General features: G+C 39.4%; 2 protein-coding genes across 3 annotated transcripts in view; both read right to left on the bottom strand.

Annotated features, from left to right (window-relative positions):
• Nucleotides 1-3,181, bottom strand: part of sema4ab (sema domain, immunoglobulin domain (Ig), transmembrane domain (TM) and short cytoplasmic domain, (semaphorin) 4Ab) — a 44,301-nt gene extending 41,120 nt beyond the window's left edge. For both annotated transcript variants that reach the window (XM_040123253.1, XM_040123255.1), the window contains exon 1: nucleotides 2,985-3,181. The gene's annotated coding sequence lies outside the window, so the exon portion shown is untranslated. The remainder of the gene's footprint in view (nucleotides 1-2,984) is intronic.
• Nucleotides 3,182-13,873: 10,692 nt separating this feature from the next.
• On the bottom strand, nucleotides 13,874-23,349 carry s100v2 (S100 calcium binding protein V2). The gene is made up of 3 exons (XM_040123256.1): nucleotides 23,218-23,349; nucleotides 19,254-19,385; nucleotides 13,874-16,490 (listed from the first exon to the last, which is right to left on the bottom strand). Exons 1-3 carry the CDS (start codon nucleotides 23,224-23,226, stop codon nucleotides 16,320-16,322), a joined length of 312 nt encoding a protein of 103 aa, XP_039979190.1. The 5' UTR covers nucleotides 23,227-23,349; the 3' UTR covers nucleotides 13,874-16,319.
• Nucleotides 23,350-27,848: the final 4,499 nt, after the last annotated feature.

Below are 27,848 nucleotides of genomic sequence, written 5' to 3'. Positions count from 1 at the left end.
TGGAGAATATAAAGAGAAGGAACTTTATTAAAAGAGAGTATGGGTTTCAAGTCTTAACACCTGCAGTGAGAGATGAGAATAAAGCAGAGATACTGGCAAAAAGTTGTGATAAAATTCATAGTTCAGACAATATTAGTGGAGAGGGGGAGGAAGAGGATGGAATGGAGAGGAATTGAAACTACGATAGTGGAGATTGAAGAGCTACTACAGCACGAGGAAGACACCAGTGGCCTCCTAAACAAGGTCCTAGTACTGCAGTCATCAATCCCGATCTGTGCATTTACAAGGACGGAACTGAACCACTCTCTCAGGAAAACCAAGATGTCAACACCAGGCAAGGATCAGATCTGTTATATAGTAGTAAACCATCTCTGTGAATCATCTGAGGACATTTTACTGGAGCTATGTAATAAAGTTTGGGAGGGTGGGCAATTGCCACACAGCTGACAGGTGGCTGTTGTAGTTCCAATACAAACACCAGGGAAAGATTGTACAGACCCAGGGAGTTATTGACCAATTTCTTTAACATCCAACATATGCAAAATAATGGATAAAATGAAAGTGAAAGGTTAACTTATTACACAGAAAATAAAGGATATATATCCAAATACCAGAGTTGCTTTAGGAGAGGAAGAAATACTATGGACCCAGCTCTATGTTTAGAACATGAAATTAGAAAACCACATGTAATAGAAGAAGTGTAGTGGTTCACTTTTTTAGAAAGCAAATGATATGATGTGGAGAGAAGGATTATTAATAAGACTTAGTAAATTAGGTATCAAAGGTCAAATGTACAGAATAGATAGACTAAGGACTTTTTACTGGGAAGAATAATACAAGTCAGAATAGGAAAGAACTATTCAGGAAGATTTGTTGTTGAAAATGGAACAACTCAAGGACGCATAATAAGCTCTATTCTCCATAATGATAAATGATGTATTTATGGAAATGGAGAATGGGATGGGGGTTTTCACTTTCTGCAGATGATGGGGCAGTTTCATTGTAAGGGAAATGCAGGGGGCTGTTATGTAAGTAGAAGATGGGTCATATAGATGGGGCTCTAAACTTTTAGTTGATAAGACAAAGAAATTGTTCTCTACATGGAACATTGTCTTTGTCCCAGTTACAGTGGCTCTGCTTATTAGGAAAGTAGTCGACAAATGTAAGAAAGAATTAAAGGTAATGAGGAGTCTGGTTGGAAGCGAATTGGGGGCAGAGCGAACTGCTTTGAAGGCCATATACAGTGGATTATTTAGATGAATATCAGATTATGGTTGTGTGGATCAGCAGCAAGCATATCTCTCAAAATTTTAGAGATTATGCTCGGGTGCATTTAAAACTTAAAGAAAATGCCACTAGAAATGAGAAGGATATAGCTCTAACTGAATTACTGGGTTAATTTACAGGGCCACAGTCAAGATCATCCAACACAAAACACTTTCCGACCTTGTTGGGAGAAGAAGAAGAGATAACCAAAAAGTTTTCTATGGAGAGTGACAAAGAAAAGCAACAGAACATAAAGTAACTCAACTAAACCTTAGTCCAACAGTAATACCATGGATACTTCCTGTCACCACAGTAGATTTTACATTATTAGAAAAGGAAAACAAGGATAGGGAGTTTTTTTTTTAATTCACATAACATAAAGGCATACATTGATAGTTACAACAATAACATCCAGAGCTACACAGATGCATCAAAGAGTTTAGTTAATAAAATAGCAGTAGCATTTATTGTCCTTGAGTGCCATATCAAAGGACGGAAAGGGATCAGGGAGGGACTATCAGTTCAAAAAGGAGAAATGCTTGTAATGTTGTTGGCAGTGCAGTTGATGGAGGATACAAGACCAGTGAGAGCAATCATTTGTTCAGACTCAGGCTCAGTTTACAGTTCAGTCACTCAGACAGCAGAGCAGACATTTTGATAGAAAAACCAAAAACAATATACAGAATTCAGATGATGGATCTTACACTAATATTGTTATGGGTACCAGCACACATTGGTATCAAAGGAATAAAAAGCAGATAAGGCTGCAAAGGATGCCACAAAAAATAATAACACTGAGTTGGCTATTAGCTTCAGAAGGATAAAAAAATCCAGAGCATAATGAAGCAGCAATTGAAGGAAAGTTTGCAATGGCAAAGGGAGGAAGAGAGGAAAGAGGGAGAAGTGAGGTGTGCAGGAGAGATTAGACAGTGATGTCAAGACTTAAATTTGGAGACATTTGACTAAAAAGTACACCCTCCAAAACAGGTAAATCTAATGCAGGCAGAGGTGACTACTATTTGTAAGAAGAGACAGTAGAGCATGTTATGCTACACGTTCAGATATGAGGAAGAACGAAGGCATCTGACTCAAAAGATAAAAGATCTAAATAGATATTCTACAAAAGAACTCAAGAAACGAGTCTAATCCATCTTGTTTCAGTATCTCAGACTAAATTTGACTGAGAAGATATAAGTTTTGGGGTTTTTGTTTTGGAATATTAACACTAGACATTCTGATCCACACTCCAACCCAGTAGGTGTCGGTAATGCACCAATTCGTTGTTTGCTAACCGCCAATGAACCTCAAATAAGATGAAGAAGCTCTACTTTGAGTAGAACAGACTGCTGTGTGCAGCAGACATTAATTAAGGTAACGTTAGCGGCGGGAGGGCAGATGCAGGTAACAGTTATCTGTAAAGTATGTAAGCGCTGATGAAACATGTGGTGGCCGAAGTTCAGCTCCACAGTAAGCCCCAAATCCTGCCATAACGCTCTGCTCCTTTGTGAAAGCAGCCCCGGCGTGCTGACTGTAAAAAGCGAAGTGCTGGGATATTTTGACGTTCTGTACTGGTGCTTCACGTTGTACTCTCAAGTTTTTTTTTTCTTGTTTGAGAAACATAAAGTCGTAAAACTAAAACAAGCCGTCCTTTTTGTAAATCTTACAAACCAACAGCACCAGCTGATGCAGAAAATGTGAGAAGGTTGAAGTGATCTTACATGTGTGCGGATTGTTTCCCTCACTGCGTCCTCTCGTCTTCTTTTACCGGTCGAACAGAAGGTCCGCAGCCTTCTCCCTCACTGTCATTGCTCCATGGGAAACGTGATCCGGTGAGGTGAAAACGCTGACCGTAGTAGCGCCTTTAGTACAACAACAAAGCCTGAAAGCCTCCTCCCATCTGAAGGTCCAGCATGCTCCAGCTTCCACCTACAGGCGGGCCCCACACATTACAGCTTGTGCCATCCCAGCCTTTCTCAGGACCCAAGCAGAAGCTGTTCAGCCCCCTTTGGGTGTATCACTGAATCCAAATAAGCCCATTCACTCACGTCAGAGCTGCTCACCCAGCATCTGCTAAGTGTCTCACTTCTTGCACGTGCCCATATTACATGACCATTCAGTTCCCATTAGCCTGGTAGGAAGGAAGTGATTCTGATATGGGTAATAAATACTTGGCAGGGTGACTAAAAACTTACAATCTGAGGCTCAAAATTTAGAATGTTACATTTATAGCGCCCTAAAATTTCCAACAATGAAAAGTATTGTTTATGGTATGTGCTAACAGTCCTACAATGCAATGCTTCCTATTTTATAGATTCCAAAATTACTGTTTAGCAATACCGTGCCTGTCAATGATGATGCAAAATTATGATTTATAGGTGTCTGAAAGCTCAGTTTCCTGCCTTAAGTGTGTGTTGTACAGGGAGTTCCATGAGTGTTGTTGGGACAATGATAATATTTATCTGGTCCACGTCCTAGTTTTTTGGCTGGACCGCAACATGCGACTGTCCGTCGCTGACTGACTGACTGAGTGATGAAGTTACACTATTGGTTGGCCGGCCGAGTGTTAGAGTTTCCCCATTGGCCATTGCTCTTTCAAAATGAACTGGCGCAAACAGTTTTTACTGCATCATCAGGGGGGTGTTTACAAGCAGTTTTGCCAACTTAGCGCCTTTGTCGCTACATTTCAGACCGCTTTAGCAACTTTTTGTCAAGAAAGCCCCTAGCGACAGATGTATCAACTTTTTAGACAATCCTTAACTACTTTCCTTAGAAGAAAGTCGTAAGTATTGCCCCGCGCACGCAAGATCAGGCTTTCCCTCCACAAGCACATCTCTCCCTCTCTGTGCATCTCATTCAATTGGACCATGCAGCTGCTGGCACGGAAATGAATGACCTTCTAACTTTGTAACCATTTTACAAGTAAACACACTGAAATCAGAGCACAGCAATGGACTTGTGTGTCTGATGAGTCTGTCAGACAACATTGCGGTTATAAAATCAGGATTTTAGCAGTGCAGAGCAGCAGCTTGGAAATGGCTTGGAAGTGACCGCTGGCTAACCAGTAGTCTTAATGGGCCACGTTTCAGTCACCATTTTATACTTGTTCCATTGTCTGACAACAGAAACAGAAAAACATGTAAATGAGAACAGCTTTACTGGGAATTCAGATGTATTAATTAAATTACTGTATATGTGAGCACAGAGTGTGGGACAGAAGCAAGCAGACTAAAGGGCTGAAACTGGCTGACACTAAGTAGAATGCAAATAAGACACAATGATGTCATGAAAATGCTAATTAGCACATTGCATCATCTACAGACATAACCGACTTTTTCAGCAGGCTTTAGCTACTTTCCATTGAAAGTAGTTGCTTACAGCGGCTCCACAACACTTTTCAAATATGTCCTCAATTTTGCACATAGACCATCCACAGTCCATCCATATACTAGGTTTTGACCTAGTCTTGTTTCCAGAATTTTAATCTGTCAGAGTTGAGCAGAACTCTAAGCTGCAGTTTGTCATTCGCTGATGTAGACAGTGAGATGTGGTTAAGAAGTCTTAAAAAGTTTGTAAGTTGACCTTGAGTTAAGATCATTGTGTCAAACCATATCTCTAAGGTCGGCAAAGGATGTTTACATTCATATTTGTAAACACTTGTAAACACTGCAAGATGGCATTTAAATTTCTACTAAAACTTAAAAAGTAGAAACTATGACACAAATGGGAAGAGGAACTGTTAAAAAAAGAAGTCATCAGGTTCAGCCATGGGTAGGCTACCTTTTGAGCTAGTTTTACCAGTGCAGTGGAAACACAGGCTGAAGGCTGGACTTTTTACCTTCAATGAATGAAACTGTTTGGTTATGTTTAAATTCTTCTGACTTCTCTGCTACGGAAAAGGTTCATTTTTTAATGTCTTGGTCATATAATTCTCATTGGAGACCAGATTTCTCCCATAAGCTACTAGTTGTCATCCCCTGCCTTAGAAACTTGGTAATTATTTTTGTTTGTGTGGCTGGCTATGAAGCGTGAGGAGTGTTGATATGTCAACAATATGTCATGTCATGATATGTATTGGTCTTTTGAAAATATCCCTGCTTAGAAAGAAAGGAAGAAAGGCACATATCTGACATAGTTTATAAGAATGACATCCTTTCTTAAACATTATGGTGAGTGGTTTACATGTTTGGCTATAATGCTGAATCACTGATTGTAGTCAGATTGCTCAGAAGTGTCAGGAATGGGCCATATTAGTGCAGGCCCCCCCCCCCCCATCATCTTTCAGTCCTTGACCCCAGTACTCTAAGACTAAGGTCATGATGGCAAACTGAACCACTGAGGCTAAATGACCAGTTGCATGTAGAAGATAAAAACACTGTTTATACCACAGTGGAATCATACTCAAGTAAAAGTCCCTTTAGTCAAACGTTTAGATTTCGTAAATGCATGGAATTGTATTGTCAAAAATACTAAATGTGAGGAAGTAGCTTTGATGATGATGCGTTCACTTACTGAAGCACATACTGAACTGAATTAGTGAGCAAAAAAAGTGAATTAACTACAAAAAAAAGTGAATGAACTACATAGTCAGTGAGTACAAATCTTTGAACTGAAGGAAGTGATTCAAAACAGCAACAAGATTAATGATTTCCACCTGTGATAGTTAATCCTACTCAGTTTGTGATAACAATTGTAAAATGTCTTCTGTGGCTCTGGAAGAGCTTTGTCAATTCTGAGAAAATAATCCTGGTGATGTCATAGTCATGTCATCAGGTTTTGCAGAAAGCCTGCATTACATACTGTAGGTATGGAGTCTATCTGGAGCGTGAGCAATACTAGGGACTAAAAGTCATTATATCACGGCCTCTGCTGCACAGATTTTGACCATTTTTGTATTTTGACTGTAATTTGTCTTTTTCAAGTCTGCCAACTTAATGGAAGTAGAAAAAACATTAATATACTCCTTTGAGGAGCGTATTAAAGGTAACTCCTGCTCTTGTTGTATGTACATTATTAATGCATACTAAAAAAAAGAAAAAAAAACCTGCAGTTATCTTTATTTTATGTCTTCAAACCCAATGACCCAACAAAGGTCCTTATACAAATTCATTTTGTGTGGACACAAACCACAAGATTACAAGATATAAAAACCTGTCCTAATATATCAGCTGAACAGCACTTCTAGAATATTTCCATTTATTTTTTTTACTCACTAAAAATAGCTGCAATGAAGTACTGGCACAATAGCTCTGATACTATCATACATCAAGGACAGTGGTTTTGAAGAGGGAAATTGTGGTTGAAATGGTTAAAAGCATTTGACTCTGGTCTAGGGTGTGTAATCGTGTATGTACCTGTTGGGTATCTTGATGTTTTCCGTGATCTCTGTTTTGATATTTTCCTGAAGAATCTTCTGATGTTTGGCACCCACCACGTTATGTCATCTCCTCAGACTCCTCCACATACAAACCAGCTGTTGTTGCAGAATTGTTCAAACCATAGTATATTGCACAACAACTTAAGGCACACAGGATTTTCCTTCGCTGAGACAGTCCATTCTTGGCTCTTCTTAGAGCTACCTCTGTTTACTGTATTCTCCACCCAGCTTCATCTTAAGAGTTCCTCTTTTAATCAAAATGTCTACCTGCCTGTCATGTCACACCATTACAGATTACAATTCAGCAGTAATGGCCGTACCAGACATAGGTTCAAACTATGGCATTTAAAATTAGACTTCTACATCATTAGTCATAGACAGGCTTCATGGTGAACAGGGAAACAAGTGGGTAAGATGGCTAATGAGGAGAAAAGAAGATTGGAGCGGATTAGCAGTGACCTGGAAACAGCCATGAGGTAACAGGCTGTACACCTCCCAGCGTCAAACATGAAGCTGTGGGCACACAGGTTGATGTTGAGCAATGAGTATATCACAAGATAAGTATGATGCTGTCTGTTATCTGTTTCATGGTTGCGTATGAGATCCTCAACTAGAAAAACATGGCAGTTACATGAATAACTGGTTTCAGAAGGTGATGAAGGCAGCAGGTATTCCAGTGAAGTGTCTAGAAACACTCACTATTCAATCTTTTTCAGACCACAAGCATTTAGAGATAATTTCAGTGCATGCAACAACTGCTAAATAGATTTGTGTGTGTGTGTTCATTAAATTTTAAACTGATCCAGACATTATCAAGGTGACTTTGTTAGATTATTCACGTAAATCAATAGAAACCAACTCAACTCAGACCACCTGCTCACTACTCCTAGATCTGTGCCTGAATAACGCGGATGGCAATCCAAAGAGCGAGCTGCTTTCCATGGGCAAAAGCGTGGCTATGCTACAGCTTCACCAGTGTCCCATAAAGGAGCAATTTTACACATGGAGGAAGTGGAACAACAACGGGAAAGCTCTGAAACACTGCTTCAGCTAAGTGTATGATAGAGAGAAAATCATGACCTGTTAGGTGGTGGATTTCATGAAACACATCAACTCAGTGGATATGCAGAACAACAAACTGTCATCCCTTGACTGTGCTGTCAATTCTTAATGCCCTGAACTCATCCACACAGACCTGGACTTCCTGCTTGATACTGTCACACCACAAAGCAGAGGAGCGGACACTCACAGGTCCTCCGAAACATACTCTAGCTAAATTAACAACTTCTTTCACAGTCTCACATCCTTCATAGTTTTGAGCATCCCCTGAATGTAGTGTATTTCATGGTTTTAGAGTCTCTGTGAACCTAATCTGCAAATCTTTAGACTGTGGAAGGAAACCAGACCACCACCATCAAACCAGAAACAAACAGTGTCATTTCTACACATATGCATTAGATACACACAGGAAATGCTGTACCTCATGAACATCAGTGCAACGTAGAACAGACATACAAACAGCACCCATTCAGAAGGGTAAGAGGGAGCACTCTTTCATTAACAGCAACAACTTGGATGGAAACATGGTCCAGTGTATGTTCTCCTCTTGAGCAAACTTGACATGTTGGTGGAATTTCAGTAAAACAGTCTTTAAATGTGCATGATTGAAGTCACCAGCGATGATGAAAATCTGTCAGGGTGTGCTGTTTATTGATCGCTGATGCCACTCTACAGATCTCACTGCATGACCATAAATTCCACCAGCAGAGAACACTCTCTGGACACAGCATTCCTTCACCTTTCTTTCTGGATATAAATACACAGTCCTTCCCCATGAGTCCCACCAGACAGTGATGATTCCTGACATTTCAGTAGCGAATTGGCTCAATGGCCATGTCCAGCATATTGATGTGTAGCCATATGTCAATGAAAGACGCAGCAGTTTGTCATTTCACACTGATTAGTAAATTGTATTCACTTGTAGTCTCCAGAAGTTCCTGACAGCTCTTACTGACTTTTGCTACATAAAAGTTCTCCTTTTTTCTTTTACAGTTGAAAACATGTAAAACAACAACCAATCCACAGCTATGGACTCTATAGTGACTGTTGTGGACAACACACATGTACTGTATCACTCAGCAAACACTTTATTAAGAACATCATACTAGTAATGATTGGGCCTCTCTTTACTCTCAAAACAGCCCCAGTTCTTTGGCATGGATTCCTTTGAGATTCTCTTCCATGTGGACATGATTGAATCCCATCATTTCTACAGATTTGTCAGCTGCACATTCATGCTGCCAATCTCCTGTTCTACCTGGATTCAGATCTGGTGACTGGGGGGCACAGATTTCCAGTGAACTCATTGTCATGTTCATGAAACCAGTTTGAGATGACTTTTACTTTGTGATACAGTGCATTATCATGCTGGAGTAGCCATTAGAGGATGGTAAACTATGGCCATAAAGGGATGCACATGGTCAGCAACAAGACTCAGAGAGGCTCTGGCATTCAAACCATGATTGATTGGTATTAAGGGGCCCAAAGTGTGCCAAGAAATTTTCCCCACACCATTACACCACTACCACCATCCTGGGCTGTTGACACAAGGCAGACTGAGTCCATTGATTCATGCTGTTGATGCCAAATTCTGACCCTACCATCTTCCGTGCCCCAGCATAAATCCAGATCCATAAGTTTTGGTTAGCCTGTGCCAACTGCAGCTTCAGATTTTGTGTTCTTGACTGACAGGAGTGAAACCCAACGTGGTCCTCTGCTGTTGTAGCCCATCCGCCTCAAGGTTGGACGTGCTGTTCATTCTGAGATGCTTTTCTACTCAACAGAGTTTTTAAGAGTGGTTTTTTGAGTTACCATAGCCTTTCTGTCAGCCCCAATCGTCTGGCCATTCTCCTCTGACCTCTCTCATCAACAACGCGTTTCTGTCCACAGAACTGCGGCTCACTGGATGTTTTTTTGTTTTTGACACCATTCTGGCATCAACAATTATGCCACGTTCAAAGTCACAGAGATTAAATTTTGTCCCCATTCTGATGTTTTATGTGAACATTAACTAAAACTCCTGACCTGTATCTGCAGGAATCTATGCATTGCACTGCTGGCACGTGATCGGCTGTTTGGATAATTTCATGAATAAGCAGAGGTACGGGTGTTCCTAATAAAGTGCTTGGTGACTGTATATGTTATACATATGTGTGTTTGTGTGTGTGTATAAGTATGTTAATCTACATGTTTTAATGTAGATTCAATGTTTAATGTAGATTTTACTAGCACGCAGTTTTGTAATGTGTAACTAATGAACTGAGTGCGCATAAACATTATTTTTACATTTTCATTCTTATCTAACCAAATGTGGGTTGAGATAGGACATGACGCTCCTCTGCCTGCTGAATTCATGGTCATCTTCACTTCAGCTGCTCTTCACAGAACCTCACAGCTATGTTGAAACCCTGTGGATTTTATGTTATTGTTCAGCTGTCTTTGGCAGCAGCAGGAATGAATGCTGGTAAGATCCTTGCACTTTTTAAAGAGTTCTAAAATAGACATGTTTCTGTTTTAATGTCTCTCCTTAAATATGACATTCTGATGAAGCTTCTTACAAAAGAAAGACAACTCATAACTACTTCACTTCTTAATCTCTTCCGCACCCATGCCTCTATATATTATTCAGTAAAAACTATGAAAACCAAATTAGTAACATTTATTATGATATTATAATATATCCATATTCTATGTATACATATGAATGATTATAATATATATAATATATATAATAATGATTATTCTGATCCGCAGGTGAGTAGCATTTTAGAGCAACTGCTGAAAACCAGTGGAATGAGCATTAGACATGATGTTTTATCTATTGGTGTTGGTGTTTTTGTTATTACAGATTGGAGTGTTCAAAGGACTCCATTAAGCTCTAATGTTGGAAACAGGTGAGACACTACATCATGCAATAGACTGCTGTTTTTAACCGTAGTTTAAACCAGGCATTACTATTCCAATGATCTCTGATGGGAAATGACTATAAAGTGTAACATTGTGTTAATAGGTTTGATATATACTACAAAACTGTCAATACTACTTCAACTCAGACAGAAGAAAGATAAAGAACCCACTTTTTTATCAGTCATCAGAGTTACAGTATCTCTTTGAAAAGTCATATCAGGCACATACCATCTGTTCTTTGAATGTGGCTTAACTGTTCCAGACTACTATGATGTTAGCTAGGTTAAAGATAAAGTCTCATCAAGATAAACTGTTTCTTTGAACACATGGTGAGGGATTGTCATCCCGTTGGTCCAGACAAAAATTTCTCACCTTCTACTGGATGGATTGCCACGAAATTCTGTACAGCCATGATCCACAGGTTGAATCACAATAACTTTGGTGATCCTCTGACTTTTCATGTGCCGCCATCATCAGGTCAGCTGTACTTAGGAAATTGGAATGATATGGGGAACATGGGAAAAATCAACTGCTAAATGTTTATAACATAAGCATTGTCATTTTCAGCATGCTGAAATTAGCATTTTGCTCAAAGAGTCACTGTGCCAGAGAACAGTCTTAGAGAGCTGCTAGCTTGGCTGTACACTATGAGAAAAAAACGTGTTTACAGGTTTAACTGCCGTAATGTGGGCACATTCTATTGATAATTAGTAACCGCAAACTCTGTTTTTAAAAAAAGTGGAAAGGAGAAGCCATCCTGGGGCCTGTTAGTGGCTCCTTTTTTAGACTGTACATACTAAATACTACAATTATGTGCATATCAAACAGCATATTACAATTCTTTGTAATTCACTCAAGTGAAACAATGCTATATTCAATCAGTGTGAGTATTTGATCCATTAGCTCTTTATCCACCCATCACTTATCTATTTCCAGGGCATATCTTGAGATGACTCCACTGAGGTTCGACCCACCATACTCTGATCTTGGAGATGCTGGAAATTGGTCAACTGATCCTTACAGAGACACCAAGTCAGAACCAATGAGTGTAGTCAATTATAGGGTAGATTTGTGGTTTACAGAACCTCTGATTTTATATATGTTAAAGACACATCAGAGAATCACTGATAGCTGGAATTCTGCTTTTCATTCCCTGTGTTTTGTAAATCAGACAGTACCTGCTTTTGTCAGAGGTACTTGTCTCATGAAAGAGGCCTTCCCAGTTTATTTGACTCCTTCAGACGGTTTTAGATTCAGCCATGACAAAGTTGAGACAGAAATTTTCTCTTACCAACCAAATATGACCCTTAGAGAATGTGACGCAAAATATAGCCATGAGACTATAGTTATTATGGAAGAGGACCCTGCAGTGATTGAGTCAGCCATTCACCTGTATGAGAAGCATCCCAGTGTATCAACTCTGCTGAGGTACAAGGAGGGGGCACTGCATGTTCTCAGAGGAAGCCATTTTTTTTCTACTAGAAATCATGACATAATACTGGTTGGCCATGGCAGCAAAGGTACCAATGGAGCAGTCCACCTGGCCGGTCATGGCTCAGAAGAACTTGCCAGATTTGTGTCAACCTTAAAAACTGAAAGCATATTTGGTCATCTTGACACCATCAGCCTCGTCAGTTGCAACCTTGGAAATGACCTGCACTTTATGTTGCAGCTGCTCCAAGTTCTCCGGTCTTTCAGTGTGGAAACAAAGCTGCACCTATACAAGTCCTTTGTGTCTGTTAGGTCTGACGGAGAGATAATGACTAGAATTGATGGAGTCTGGAGGTCCCATGACCACAGCAGAAGAGTCATTGCTGAACTGGACCAAAGAGGTGACCTGCTGACCAAAGTGGAGCTTGGCTGCACAGGGCCAATGTTCCCTGATTATAAAGGAAATGTTTTGTATCTTCAGACATTGGAGTGGCCAAGCCATCCACAAATGTTTGTTCCAATGGAGCTGCGTAAAAAGTACCCTTCTATAGACTGCCTGGAGGGGCTTACTTGGAGTTTGTTCTTCGAAGAGAATGAAAGAAGGCGTGCTCCTGATTATGTCCCAGAGCATGATCAAAAACACATGAAGGCAATTTGGCTCACAGAACCAGGACCAGAAGAACATAAGATTGTCTTCAAGCATATTGTTAACATTCAGGATCTACTTGTGGAGATAAGATATAATGCCAGAGAGGAAGCTACATCTGACCTTTACTATGTTCTCAATGAATGCATTTACAAAGTATATGGGAAAAATCTTAGCGTAAGTCTGGTGGGCAAGTTCCTAAGCATTGAAAATCGAGCTGAGATTGAACATTTCCGTAACAATTTCAATGAGCAACAGGGCAAGTTCTCCCTGCAGGAGCTGAGTCAGGGTCTCAAAGCTTCCAAATTCAATGACTTCTGTCGACAGACTTTCCAGTTCCAACAGTGTAATTACAACTGTGAGAGATGGGGTCGTTACTTCATGGCAGCAGTGTTTTCAGCATCTGTGCGTAACTTTAGAACCTTCTCGCTTTTTCTCATGAGTGTCATTGGCTGTGAAGTAGGCCGCTCCCGGGGGAGCGACAGCCTCCTGTGCACAGCGTTTGTTGGAGATGACCACCCCATGGTTACTGAGCAACCCTGGCCTGAACTTCTGCGACGAGGATTCTATGGCTGCACCATTGACAACTATGAAATGGCTCCACAGAACAGACAGATTTGGTTAGATCAAGTTGTTGCAAAGGAAAACTCCCTGTACATCAAATCGAAGCAGATGATGAATGCTGTCAACCATGACGAGCAAACAGAACTGAACATCTTTGGGAGGGTCAAAGTCATGAATAAGTACGTGTTCTCATCTTATCTAGAATTCTTTCGAGGTACACCTGAGGGAAAAAAACTCAAAAGAGGATGTACTCCCACATTCCATTAGAATTTAAATCCATAATGTTGGATTGGATTGGATAATGTGTGATTAATGTAGTTTATTTCTTTGTATTTCCATTGTTAGTTGGCTCTGGTATTCTTCTGTTCACAACGTTCTGACACATTTGCCTTGTTCTGCCCGATGCTGATATAACCCTGCAACAAAATGCTGCATAGTTTAATTTGACTGTTTCAGCTTGCTGGTACAGATACACATTTGATAGTGTTTTAATGGCTCGAAGAATGGAAATGATGTTAGGAATGTACTATGAAAGCAATAAAACATAACAGCTGTTACAGCAGATAATTTAGATTTTCATATAAACTACCGATTTTTTCTTTTCTTATTATATCAATAAATGATTAAACATAACAAATGCAGTATTGGTGATTCCTTTACATGTTTATTACATCCTTGTTCTTATGGTGTCACAAAGGTCAGAATACAGAGTATTACAAAATATAAATACATAGAAAATGCAGAATCACAGAGGATAAAGCGTTACTAGTAGAAACATATAAAAGGGCTATAAAGCACACTTTTTGAGATGTTTCTGTCTTGAGTTTCTCGACATTAAACAGATTAAACATAATGACATTTAGAAAGAATCCAAACTACGATTTTGTGTTCCGTTACTGATGCATATGAGGTCAAAATGAGATGATTAGCATCATATGCTTAAAGATTCAGACAGGGTTTTACACTGGAAGTTACCGTGTAAATTGCCACTGCTAACACCATAACAGATACTGAGAACTGAGAATTGCAGTTATAATTTATCCTGGAGTCAGTTCTGTACAAATGAAGAGATAAATGTCGTTTAAATGTTTCAAAGCTTCTGAATGTTTAACTGCCGTTTTAACTCTAGATTTCTAATGACCTGGCTTTGACTCTGTTTGATGATACATGCTCACATACTGTTACCTTCAAAGTACTTCAGAGTTAGCATTTCTGACATGCGAATGATTACACTATATTAATGTATATAAACTATATAATCTGCATTAATTTTTAAAGGCACCATGAATCAATATTAAACTCGGAAAATGGACACAGGACAAAATTAGCGGACATAATGGAAAGTGACTGTGTTAATGACTCTTGACTGTCATAATGTCTAGCAACCTTTTGCACCAGATAAATTCAAAATGATTCTTAAGGCCTCCAAAAAACAAAGTAACTGTTGGATCGTCTAAGGGTTCAATATGCAATACTCAATATCAAACTGGTCTAAAGGCAGAAGTGTGATACCCCATTCACACCAACACAGTGACACGGGGCTATATCTGTATGGGTCAACTGGCGTCAGGTGACCCTCCTTCGCGACCCTCCTGTACACCGGGGTTGGTCACGGGTCAACAATGCCGGGCTTTGGTGAATGGTGTTGCTACCAGGAATGCAAATTAAAATTATACCCATGTTTCAATAACAATTTAACTGACCAACCAAAGGACAGGTGAAACTGAAACTTGACTTTTATCGGGCAAATTATTCTCAGGTTTATCAATAAAGTGTTCAGAACTTCACTGCAGTCTGGAGACTCTGCTGTGAAAGCTATCTCATGAATGGGTGAAACGTGGCTCAAACGCACGTTGACTTGACCTGCATCATATGTCTGAAAGTGGAATTAGAAGCTGTTCTTAATGTCCCAACTCAAAGGAGGGGGTTAAAAGCCTGCTGTGACAGAAGTAGAAGACAAGATTAATCATTGAAATGGAGATAACTTCTCCCATTTTCACAGAGTCTCTCCTGGAAATCATTTATTATGTTGCACTCACTTGTTCAAATGAAAAGTGACTGAAGTAGTTGTGTTCACACCCTTCCAATTTTCCACACAGCTGACCAATCACTATGTGAAGTGAACAAGATCCTGAGATTGTCACCCTCCCAGATTCTGATGTTGGCAAGGGATGTGTGTGGGGGGAGGGGGTTTTAGATGTTGTTAGATGATCCAGCAAGCACTTCTTCAGAAGCCTTCTGACATGTTTATATGGTTGACATATAAGACCTGGTGCATTTCAAACATACTGAAGCCTTTAGGGTGTAAAGTGGATGCTTATACATGTGTTACGTTTGACGGTAAAGCTGTGTCTTTGTTTAGCTGCATCACAGAGACTTGCTGCCCCCCTGATTTTGTTAATAGTACCCCCAGATCTCCTCCCAGCTCACAGGGGATGTGTTAAATCTTACCATATATCATTTTTTGAGTTTGATCTGGGAGGAAATTTGGAGAGCTGAGGGCAATAGAACAAAATCAAGGTGTATATCTTTAACTATTACAACTGAAAAGCAGAGCTAACCTTAGTATTCTCTGGCTAATAACATGCTGGCCAAAGTTAGACTGTCTAGTCCAGTAACAGGAACTTAAGACAATCTTTACATGTGCAGCATGTTAAATAAAATAACTTAATTCATGATTAGCAAGTTGCTACACAAAGATGTTATTCGGTACTATGTGTAATGGTGATTTGATATGGTGATTATTGTAAGCTAGTTAAAAATTGTAGTTTGGTATATTTTTAAAGGTTATAAGAATCAATGTGTAGACTTGGACAATGTGAGAAATGCAAACTAGCCTGAACTTAAACTGGTGCAAAGGATACTGGACAGTATAGTGGCAGAAGTGCGATGTGGAAACCTGTCAGATGGATAGCACAGCATTTTAAATGTGTAATGTTTCAGTCTTAAATGTTGGGAACAGCTTGCTGTGTGCACCTTTGTATTCTGTCTGACACCTGATTAGGAGAGTGATGTACATATTGTTGCCCTGTTTAGTTAAATTACAGGGTGGAAACTTCCTGAGTATGCTCTTCACAGGAGGATGCAGCTGCATGAGGAGCCCTTCTGGCTGCTGAGGAGGCTGTGCTGCGTGGTGGATAGTGACTGGATTAAGTTCCAGAAATGCTTGAAAGAGATGCCCTCACCGTCACCTACACCCATCTTCAGCATTATCTCACCCAGTCCCTGGTCTGTGCCGATCCCCTGTGGGAACACAACAGGACAAAACTTTACTCGTAAGGTATAGGATCACTCAGGTTCATTACAAATTGGTTCTCAGTGTCAGTCAGTAATAACACTGTATTCATCAAAGTTATAGCTGACAAATGGGAACATGGTGACATTGCTAAAAAGAAGTTGGATAAAGCAAAATAAACCATTCAGATGACAGAGACAGAATTCTCCCAAGAACACCACCACCCCAACTTAAGAAAATTTTGACTAGCCACCAAAAATGTGAAATTTTATCATCTTCTATGATAATCTACATTTATAGGAATGTAATTCTGGTGGAGAAATGCCAAATCCATTTATTTGATTGAATTTTGTATTTTTGCCAGGAACTCACCCTGTGTCATTTGTGTGTAGTTGTGAATGTACAAATTCTAAGCAGGTAGTTGAAGCCTCCACACTGGAGGCAATTGTGAATTAGAGGTTAGATAAGGGAACTTGTGACTGGAAGCTTGCTGTTTTGATCCCCAGAGAGGCAGGGTAGAATCAGGGTAAAAATCAATCAAGTAAAAAAGCAGTGCTTGTCCTTCCCTCATTATCTCTACTGTGATGGCTCCAGTGGAGCTGTTAAGTGACTAGTAGGTCAGACTATAGTCAGGGTGTTCATACAAAAAAATTGTATTAAAGAAGAATTAATCTTCATGCACATCAAACTTTGCATATTTTCGGTATACTGTATTGGTTTTACAGAGTCTCTCTCCACATTATAACCATTACTTTGCAGGATATTAACTTGCACATAAAAATCAAAACCATTTCGTATGTTACAGCTTTTTCTGTAACTAACATTATACAGAGAAAACCAAATCATGTTACCAATCTGTGGAGGCTTTATCATTTACTGTATATGTGAAATACAGTGTATTTAGAAAGTTTTCAGACCCCTCCAATTTTTTCACATTTTGTTATTTGGAGCCCTACGCTAAAATCATTTAAATTCATTTTTTCCCTTATCAAAAAACTTGAGTGTATACAGTGGCATGAAAGGTTTTGGTACCCCTGGTCAAAATTTCTGTTACTCTGAAGAGTTAAGTGAATAGAAGGGGAACTGATCTCCAAAACGGATAAAACTAAAGATAAAACATTCTTTTTAACATATTAAGCAAAATTAGTGTATTATTTTTGTTTTGTAAGAGTTTAGAGTTAAAAAAGGAAAGGATAACTATAACACAGTTTTGGGCACCCTAAGAGATTTGAGCTCTCATATTACTTTTACCATGGTCTCAGAATTAAATAGCTTGTTATGGCTATGGCTTGTTCACAGTCATCAATAGGAAAGGCCACTCTGAACATTTAAATAATTGATGTCCACAAAGGAGGAGAAGGCTATAAGAAGATAGCAAAGTGTTTTCAGGTAGCCATTTCTTCACTTTGTAATGTAATTAAGAAATGGCAGTTAAAAGGAATGGTGAAGGTGAAGTTGAGGGTCTGGAAGACCAAGAAAATCTACTCAGAAACTGCTTGTACGATTGCTAGAAAGGGAAATCAAAATCCAGTTTGACTGCAAAAGACCTTCAGGAAGATTTAGCAGACTCTGGAGTGGTGGTGCACTGTTCTACTATGCCGCGTCACCTGCACAAATTGGACCTTCATGGAAGATTCATCAGGAGAAAACCTGCACTGCATCCTCACCACAAAATTCAGCGTCAGAGGTTTGCAAAGGAACATCTTAACAAGCCTGATGCATTTTGGAAACAAGTCCTGTGGACTGAGGAAGTTAAAATATAACTTTTTGTACATTATGAACAAAAGTTTGTTTGGAGAAAAAAGGGTGAAGAATTTCATGAAAAGAACACCTCTGTGACTGTTAACCATGGGAGTGGAATGATCGTGCTTGGGCTTGTGTTGTAGCCAGTGGCACGGGAAACATATCACTGGTAGAGCGAAGAATGGACTCCATTTAATACCAGCAAATTCTGGGAGCAAACATTACACAGTTTGTAAAAAAGCTGAAGATGCAGAGGGGATGGCTTCTACAACAGGATAATGATCCTAAACACAGCTCAAAATCCACAATGGACCGCCTCAAGAGGTGCAAGCGTAAGGTTTTGCCGTGGCCCTCACACACCCCCGAACTAAAAATCATGGAAAATCTATGGATAGACCTCAAAAGAGCAGTGCATGCAAGATGGCCCAAGAATCTCACAGAACCAGAAGCCTTTTGCAAGGAAGAAGGAAGGCGAAAATCCCCAAAACAAGAACTGAAAGACTCTTGCTGCTACAAAAAGTGTTTACAGGCTATGATACCTGCCAAAGGGGGTGTTACTAAGTACTGACCATATGGGTTCCCAAACTTTTGTTTCGTGGCCCTTTTCCTTTTTTGTTATTTTGAAACCGTAAAAAATGGAAATAAAAAAGTAATCTTGCTAAAAATATTAAAGAAACCTTTCATCTTTAACGATATGCCTTTTGGAAATCACTTCATCTCAGTTTAGCCTGGGAAGTTGACGTTCAAAGACATATTTTCAGTGGTATACTTCTTTAAAAAGTGAATACACACCTTAGATGGAATCTCCCAACAGTCAACTGAGCCTAGTTCTCAAAAGTGTGAGTATAAGTCTTTATAGTGTGTATTTGCTGGTTTGTGTATGAGGCCTGCGTGACTCTGCTGCTGAGCATGTCTCTGACTGTCTTCGTGTGAGGTGAGTAGGTGAGGTGTGCTGCCACACCCAGCAGCTGCTGTCAGCAGCAGGCACAGCTGAGGATGGAACACAAGGAAACTGACAGCAGTTTTACCTTCACCAGGTTGGGCAGCTGGGAGGACAAAAGACCTTTGAATTCATCAGTTTTCAGCGTTGGACCATTGTCAGCCGAAGCAGCGTGGAACTGGGTGACCAGTGTGTTAATGGCCTTCTCCAGATCTGAGTACTGGGGAGAAGAAAAGGAAGGGGAAAAAATGGAGCAAGAAAGGATAAGAATTGCAATAGGAAACACATGGTCATACCTACAACTAATACCAATTTGATTATATGGGGCATTGCCCTCAAACAGACTTTGCTATTGGCTATTCATCCAAAAACACCGCTTCTGCAGAGACAACAAATGCAGCTACTAACCAATGAGCAGGGAAAATGCAAAAATATCATCTATCACTGTCTTTAAAAACATCCCATATGAGCATTTTCTCACCTGCTGCCCCTGTGGATCAGGTCTGGTTAACAGGTTATCAGCTGAATCTGCAGTTCCCATCGGCTTTACAGAGCTTCATACTGAGTTTCAGCTCATTATTTATCCACCCGGACCAGAACTTTACTGTGTTGGTTCACTCTTGCCGCTCTGATAGCGTAATTTTCTGACGCAGCAGGTAGATGTTTTCATAGAAAAAGCTGCAAAAAGCCACCGTCCACTACCTGCTCAGCAGCAAACAACAGAGAGACACGGTCAGAGACCAGCTGGTGAACATAGTGGAGCATTGAGCAGCTAAAGAGCCCGATATTTCCCTCAGGAGTTGGTAGAGACCAAAAACAAAACAAAAAGAAAGTGATTATTGGAATTTGCCACATCAACTTAAAATGTGATATGTCAATGCTGTGTTCACAGCTTGTTCTGCTCCCAAGTGGCCACAAAATCAGTTATTACAGGTTTAAGAATAGGGAGAGGTGATCTTTGTCACAAGCATCAGCAAGATAGAAACAGGCACACCCTATATATGTTTATGCCATTTGTAGCCATTTGTATTTGTTTTTACAGAAGATGAAGTTAGAATGGAGCACCTTTTGCAGATCTGAGTTAGCTCTTACATTCAAACTCCTTCCCACCTTGGCTTTTAAAGGCTGACAGTAGTTAGTAGACAAACTGAAGCTTATACAGTTGCAGAGCTGTTAAAAAAAATAGCAGGAGAGCTCTATTTGAATAAAATCATGAATGTGAGCAACATTTCTTTACTTGTCCAAGTCTGGAGAATCAAAGGTAATCCGCCCCTTACTATTTGGCCTACCTGAGTTCATGCAGTTAGCTATATCTCTATCTTTTGAGGCCTGTGAAAACTGTTGTTTACAAGTTCATAAAGCTTTATAACGAGTCGACAACGCACTCTACCACAAGGGCAATCTAGTAACTGATGGATTCTTAAATCGTATCACACAAGCTTCTTCAACACGATGGATACAAACGGACCTTGTGGTGGGATTGTTTTGTCAAGTGATTTTTCTGACCTTTAAGCAAACGTGGGTAAGATATCCTTAAAGTGCTTAGAAAAACGGAAATTTGAACATCTACAATTACATGACGAGAGATCAAACTCCATCTGCTGAGGAAGATTTTGTGAAACGATGAAAAGCTCTAAAACAGCTGCTAAATGGATGTTGTGATGAGATTGTTGTTCTCCACAACTGTTTCCAAGGTCAAGATTTAACTTTAAATGTCAATTTTATGAGACTACATTTTTGCAATTCTTTTACTGTTTCCATCATTTAGTAATACAATTAGTAAGGATTGGACAAAGTATTTACACTGTTTAAAGCAGAATTTTATTGATTTATTTATTATTTGGCCATTTGGCGGCATAACAAACAGTTGCGTATTTAAAGATCCAGCAGACACAGTGCAACGTGATGATTCATCTGGTGTTTTGTCCACCTGATGAATCTAAGTCCATTCCCTCTCTTTTAGCACTGTTTTTTGTCTCTACTGACTCCTGAGGGAAATATCTGGCTCTTTAGCTGCTAAATGCTCCACTATGTTCACCAGCTGCTCTCTGTCTGTGTCTGTCTGCTGTTTGCTGCTGAGCAGGTAGTGGACAGTGGCTTTTTACAGCTTTTTCTCTGAAAACAGTTGCTTGCTGAAAATTACACTGATGAAGAGGGGACTAAAAAAAAAAAAAACTTTAAATGTTCTTTAAAACCAAAACTGTGAGCTAAAAGACTAAAAGGCAGTGTGGAGCTGCAGAGCTAGTGAGAATTCTCTGAGTTCATCAATGTGAGCGGCATCCTTCACATTACACAAAGTCATTTGACTCAGTGTTAATTTTATTGTGGATCGGAGCAGCATTAAAGATGGTTGTCTCTTGGCCATCAGAGGAACATACTCCAGTCTTGCTACAGTTATTCAATAAATGCTGGCCAACAGCTTTGTCAAAACCACACCCTTTCTGACTGATATGCCACAAGCTGCCACAAGCCCTCTTCACCTCCACTAAAACTCTCCCACAGAGAGCACCAATATCCTGACTAAAAACAGGGCATAGTGTTTACTGCTGTAGAAAATTTCAACACCACATTATATTAACTAAAGTATTACAGAATGATTATGTTAGCCAAAAGATGCCAAATGAGTTTCTGAAATACAAGTACCATCAACAGACTGAGGAGGCTTTAGTTTGATAGTTATGTATTTGTTTGTAAGTATGTTACCTTTTTCATAATAGTCGCTTTTTTAACATTAATTACTAAGTATAGTAGTAGGTAAACATTTTGTGATTTAGTTTAATTGAGAACAATTAAAGATAGACTCCCTGATTTCGTTATAATGCCCATTACCACACCCAAATCGCAACATTTCTCTCCAGCTCACTGTTGGTCTGAAAGTCTGCACTGTCGTGCTTCAGAACATTCACAGTCAGGTGAGAGAAAGTTTGGCTGTATGGGCTTCTTTTGGGGCTTTATTATAGAATTTGCAAATGTATCTTCAACAGTGAGCAAGTTCTACAACATTCCCCCAGACCACAGGTTGCAGGGAAGCATTGTTCTTTCCTCAGGAATTCCTGCTCTCATCTGTTTTTTTTATCATTTATTTTCTGCTTCAGGATATAGCTGATTGTGGTGTATTGATAAAGGCTTGTCCTGTAAGGAAATTGTCATTTTGTTAAAAATTTTGGACAGAGAACCAATAAAGTGGGGACCAGAGGAGGCACAGGCCCCCGTTGGAAGCTGACAGGCCACCCATGGTGCCCCCTCCCCTCCAGAGTCTGAACACGATAGTTATGAGCCTGAATGAAAAACATGCAGCACAATGAGAACGGTCCTAGGATAAAGAGAAGTCATGCTGCATTGCGCAATCCTGGCGTACATGCAACAGACACAGACTGGGGGATCACTGTACTGAGTTTCACCTGGGCCCTACATACAAAACTAGTCACTTACTGTATTCATATATAACAGCTACACAAATGCTCTCCTTAATGTATCTGCTTTGGCTGCTTATCACTGTAATATTCTCAGAGATTAGTGAAGCGCTTAGGTTGATACAATAGTGCAGAGTGGGTTGTAAATGTTGACAGAGCTGACTGCTACAGTGTAGAGATTCTCAGGGAGGGGCCGCTGGCAGCACGTCTGTACAGTGTCTCCACGAAATAAGTTCAAGTAGGAACTTCAGGCTGCTGAACTCAGGCGGACTGACCTATAACACGGCGGCTGGGGTAGAGAATAGCTCCCATGTCCGTTGTGTAAAAAAATCAGCGGTTAATCTCAATTTCTCCAGGTAAAGATTCCTCCTCAGCGACATTTTTTCGGCTGGCGTGAGATGGCGCGTGTTCAGCGGGCAACAGTTCTTTGATGACTCGTTCCGCTCTCATCATGCCTCGCACAGTTTAGAAAGTTCGTCCATCTGGACATGTTTTATTTCGCACAGAAAACACGGGTTTTCTCAGCGAGAAAAGTGAATTTAAAGTTTTTAAAAAGTGGTCATTTGCAAACTTTGCCAAGCTTAGCTCAGGTTTTAGACGTCAGCGAGAAAAGAAAACAGTTTGTGTATAATTTCTTACCTGAGGCATGTCGACGGGGAGTTTGAATATGTTAGTTTTCTTCCTGCGTGTCTCGCTGCTTGCTGCTGTTGTGTGTCAGTGGAGCACTGCTTGTCACCAGCTGGCAGCATTCCTGGATCCTCCCACGGCATGAGAGAACGGCCAGGAATAGGGAAGTAGGACCACGAGCCTACCTCAATTCATACATCATGTGTATATATACATACACACAGATATATATATATATATATATATATATATATATATATATATATATATATATGAATGAATATTTGCAGCTAAAGGTGCCCAGCCCAGATGGGTTTACAAGACACTACTTACATTATCTTCATAGGCAAGATATAACAAAAAGAAAGGAAGCCAGTATGTGGTACTGCATACATGTGCCAGACACATTATATCAGATATTAATAGAATAGATTAAACATTAATTGCTCTCATATGCTGGTGGTAGGCATTTAACAAAAAATGAACTATGTCAGATGTCTTAGCCTATATGTAAGTATGTACTGTAATCTACAGTCATCTGTCATATCAAGCATGCTGGGATGTCCATCAGACATTTTTCAGGAAAAGTTCAACTCGAAGATCATGATAACATGTTATGTACAATATTTTATGTATGAAGTGATGTGTTTGGATCATCCACTGAGGCGCAGCTCACATTCAACAGACAACTCATTCCACATCTGGAAACCTTTAGTAAAAGTTGGACAATGTTGTTTTACGCAATAACTGCCTGCAAGTTTAGGCTGGTATTCTACTTTTCTTCCAGACTGTCACTGTGTTAACCCCTTCACTACCAACTGTAAATGTGACACCAGATACTTTTTATTGCAACTTTATATGCAAACCTGTACAGACTACATGTGAGACTTTCAATCTGTGGGAAATGCCCTGAAGTTAGGTTCTTGGAAAGGAGTTTGTAAATAAAACAAGGAGGGGAGACAGTGAGGGGGAAGGAAACAGGCCCAACCACATTCTTTCTATCTGGGTATGACTTCAGACAGTCAGTGGGGTGGGTGTAGACGTGAGGAGAAAAGTACATTTTTGTTTAAGTCTAAACTAAAAGGAGAGCTTCTTCCAGGTTGAGTTAGATACTGTAGAGAGTAGCTGATGTCCTCGGGCTGAAGGGTGCGTCACAATATATGATTTCAGTGATTTCTATGGTTCGAGACCCACCCCCACCCCCAACCCCTCCTTCTCCTCCAGGAACTTGAATATCTGAGTGGGAGGAGCTGATGCCACACCCAATCAGAGAAGCCACAGTGAATTGTTTCAGTATGAGACCATCATGCTTTCCCACTCTTCCATACTCTGTGTTACTGCACTGAGATGCTCGCAGATGCTTTGCATTAAATCATACACACACACACACACACACACACACACACACACACACACACACACACACACACACACAAACATGAACACAATAATATACAAACACAGACACACATTAAACTTTCAGCGAACATTCCTATGATATTACATAGTGCTCTGTATGAGTCACTACAAATGACTGAAAAGTCATTTCCAAATATCTGTGAACCTTTTAAAAGGTGGGTTGTTTAAGTGTATTTGTGTATTACTACATCAATACTATGTAAGTATAATATCAATGTAGTAAAACATATCTTAAAAAGTGGGAACACTGGTAGCAAGCAGCTGTGGAGGCATTATTATTAAAAAAATAATAACAATAAAACACTGGTTGACTTAACCTCAGTGGGTAAAGAATCAGAGCTTTCAAGGTAATTGAACAGGAAAGACATCAAAACAAGTCTGGGACTTTTTGGTGGGATGTTCATGAAACAACATAAAGGACATTTATGGTTCTACTTCTTTACCATTTAAATTTATGAATGGATAAAACAGCCTGTGCTGTTTTTACTTTGTAATGCTCTGTATCTACTGTGTGTACTTACACATGATGGAGATCCTGTTCACTGTATGTATCATGTAGGGGTAAGATTTCATGAAGTACTGTAGTAGCAGTTACAATTCTGGTATATCAAACATTTACTCCCAATAGGGTCGGCATTTAGAAGGTATTTCAAGTAAATCATACAAATATGTATGTCTACATATAAATGTATCTGTTTTCCGTGAAACCCAACAAATTTGTTAAAATCATGACAACATACTAGTAACGTACCTCCAGCCATTTTAACCATTTGTTTGCATGTATAAGAAAGTGATTGTATTTATATTGTGAACACACCACTTTTTGTAGGCAGGTGTACCACTTAATCTTTCATTTCATTTCACATACCGGGGGAAAAGGTTTTGACCTAAAATGATGGTACTGGGGTTGTGATGCATTTATTCATTTCTGTCCTCATTGAACTCAGCTTTGTTGTATACTGTATGACTTAAAATGTAATGAATGAAAGCATGCAAAAAAATCAGGACACCGACTGGAAGATTTCCGACAATCTGGCAACACAAACTTTGTTTTTATTAATGGCTTATAACTGATCTACCAAGCATTACTAAATAATGAATAAACCCATTCATTACAACTTATAAACCCTTTAAAGCCCTTTAAATGGTCCCTTATCAGAGATTGGAACTAAAATAGCATTAGATCTCTGAATCTTCCTGAGGAGACTTTATTGTAAACTTTTATTTTGAGACAAAGGCACTGATTAGTGCAAAACACAACCAGCTGAAGTTCCATCTGCAGCAGCAAATCCTAAATACAGTTTGGTCAAATATGCAATCACTGACTCTGCAATGACTTTTGTTCTAAGTCAATCCTTTGCAAAAATGACATTGAAAGCCCAATTTGACTCAATTAAGAAGATTATATTTCATAAGGAATTAACATGATCTTCAGCTGTAATGTTCAGGTGTGGGCTGGCCACTAGATTTCATCACCTCATAATTTGACATGGAAATGTATCATTACATGCCTCCAAAACTATTCTCATATGGCCTTCTTTAAAAATGTAATTTGCTTTTGTGCCCCTGTTAATCAAAGACACACTGGAAACAGCCCATCAGCACTTTAGCCACACCAAGACATACACTGTACTGAATGTGTAAGATATGTTTAGAAACTACACATCTGGGCTTGCATTTATCAGACTTGTAAGACTGACACTACAGCAGTGCCAACTGAAGAGTAAGAAAGTTGCAGACTGAGTGTGAGCAATAAGACACATTTATCCGTTACTTCCTCCTACTAACAGCAAGGTGTAAAGGTCACTTTTAGGACAGACTCTCAAGAAATCACATGTCTGATCATATGTTTGATCAGAGAAAGAACAGCCAATCAGACATAGATTGACCCTACATCTGCCATATTGTGCATTCTTTTAAAAGTCCTAATTTTTTAGTGGTCTGTAATTCTTCAAAATGTATAGAATTATAATTTTTTTAAAATTTACTTTTATTTGAGCGAAATCTTTAAATCTTTAGGAGTAATGAACAACAATTTAATATGTTTATAATTTATAAATACAGTCCGGCGCAAGGTGGTCGCCTATTAGACCCGTCTGGGTATTAGAAAATCCGTGTGTAGATTTAGAATGATTTAAGATTAAGTAATAAGACGAAATAACCAGTGAATACTATAGTTACAGGGACCGTAAATATAAAAACGATTGTTACAGTTTGATCAAAATATCCACAAACAGATGCAACAGGGTCTGCAGTTGCTGAGCTAAATCATAGGGTGGAATTTAATAAGAGAACATCTGATTGTTTGAACGTTTACACGGTTCAATTGTATGCTATGTTGATGATATTAGAATGGATTTAACAGGTTAGTTGCAGCACTATAGTAATATATAGTGATTCTGTGCCAGTCATTGCAAGCATTAAGACAGGTTCAGCCAGAAATCATCAGGATCTGCTTTATGAAATCTTTTTTGCTAACTCAAGAATAGTTAAGCAAGGGAAAAATATCATAATCAAGTGGGTCCCAGCACATTCGCATCCATTCGTCCTGGGAAAAGTGAGAGCAGACGAACTGACAAAAGAATCAGTAAAAAAATAAATTGTTTAAGTCAGTATTAAATTATCAAAATCAGAGGGGAAAGGCATTGTGTAGAAAAAGGTAAATCAACAAAACTGGGATAACGCAATAAAAAGGGAGACATTTATATTAGATCAAAAACAGAGTAGGTATGTTAAGAAGTAGGGGAACAAAATGGAAAGAGCAGGTAATGAGCAGGCAGAGAATTGAGTAAAGCAACCTTAACAGTACACTTCACATCATAGGAAAACATCCAACGGGTCTCTAGGAGGAGAAAGTTGAGCATATCCTTATATCATGTAGGAAATTTACATAGTAAAGACAAGAAATTATGACACAATTATGGAAAACAAGGTGAGTAGAGGACAACATTAAAAGTATATTAGAATACGCAGACAGTGTTCAAAGTTTGAAATGGTTATTTCGTTTTTTAAGCATGACTGGACTGGAAAGACGGCTATAAAATGTATGGACACTAAGGGAGAATCAAAACTGAAGGTGGTAGTAATGCAACATCGTGGATGCCCACTGCTGTAAAACCTCAAAGAAGAACATCTGCTGCCAGACATTCTGCTATTGGTGGACAAGGTATGTCAGAGAAATTAGATAATGAGGGGAATTTGCACCAACAAGTGCAGACAGTGAA

The sequence above is a fragment of the Xiphias gladius genome, unplaced genomic scaffold (assembly GCF_016859285.1).
Source record: "Xiphias gladius isolate SHS-SW01 ecotype Sanya breed wild unplaced genomic scaffold, ASM1685928v1 HiC_scaffold_1483, whole genome shotgun sequence".
NCBI lineage: Eukaryota > Metazoa > Chordata > Actinopteri > Istiophoriformes > Xiphiidae > Xiphias > Xiphias gladius.
This window is presented reverse-complemented; position numbering and strand designations above follow the sequence as displayed.

What these genes read in the sequence shown, in the direction of transcription:
- s100v2 (XM_040123256.1), bottom strand. An exon ending in AGCTGCCCAACCTGGTGAAG is followed by an intron (nt 16,491 to 19,253) that starts GTAAAACTGCTG and finishes GTGTTCCCACAG; the next exon opens with GGGATCGGCACAGACCAGGG.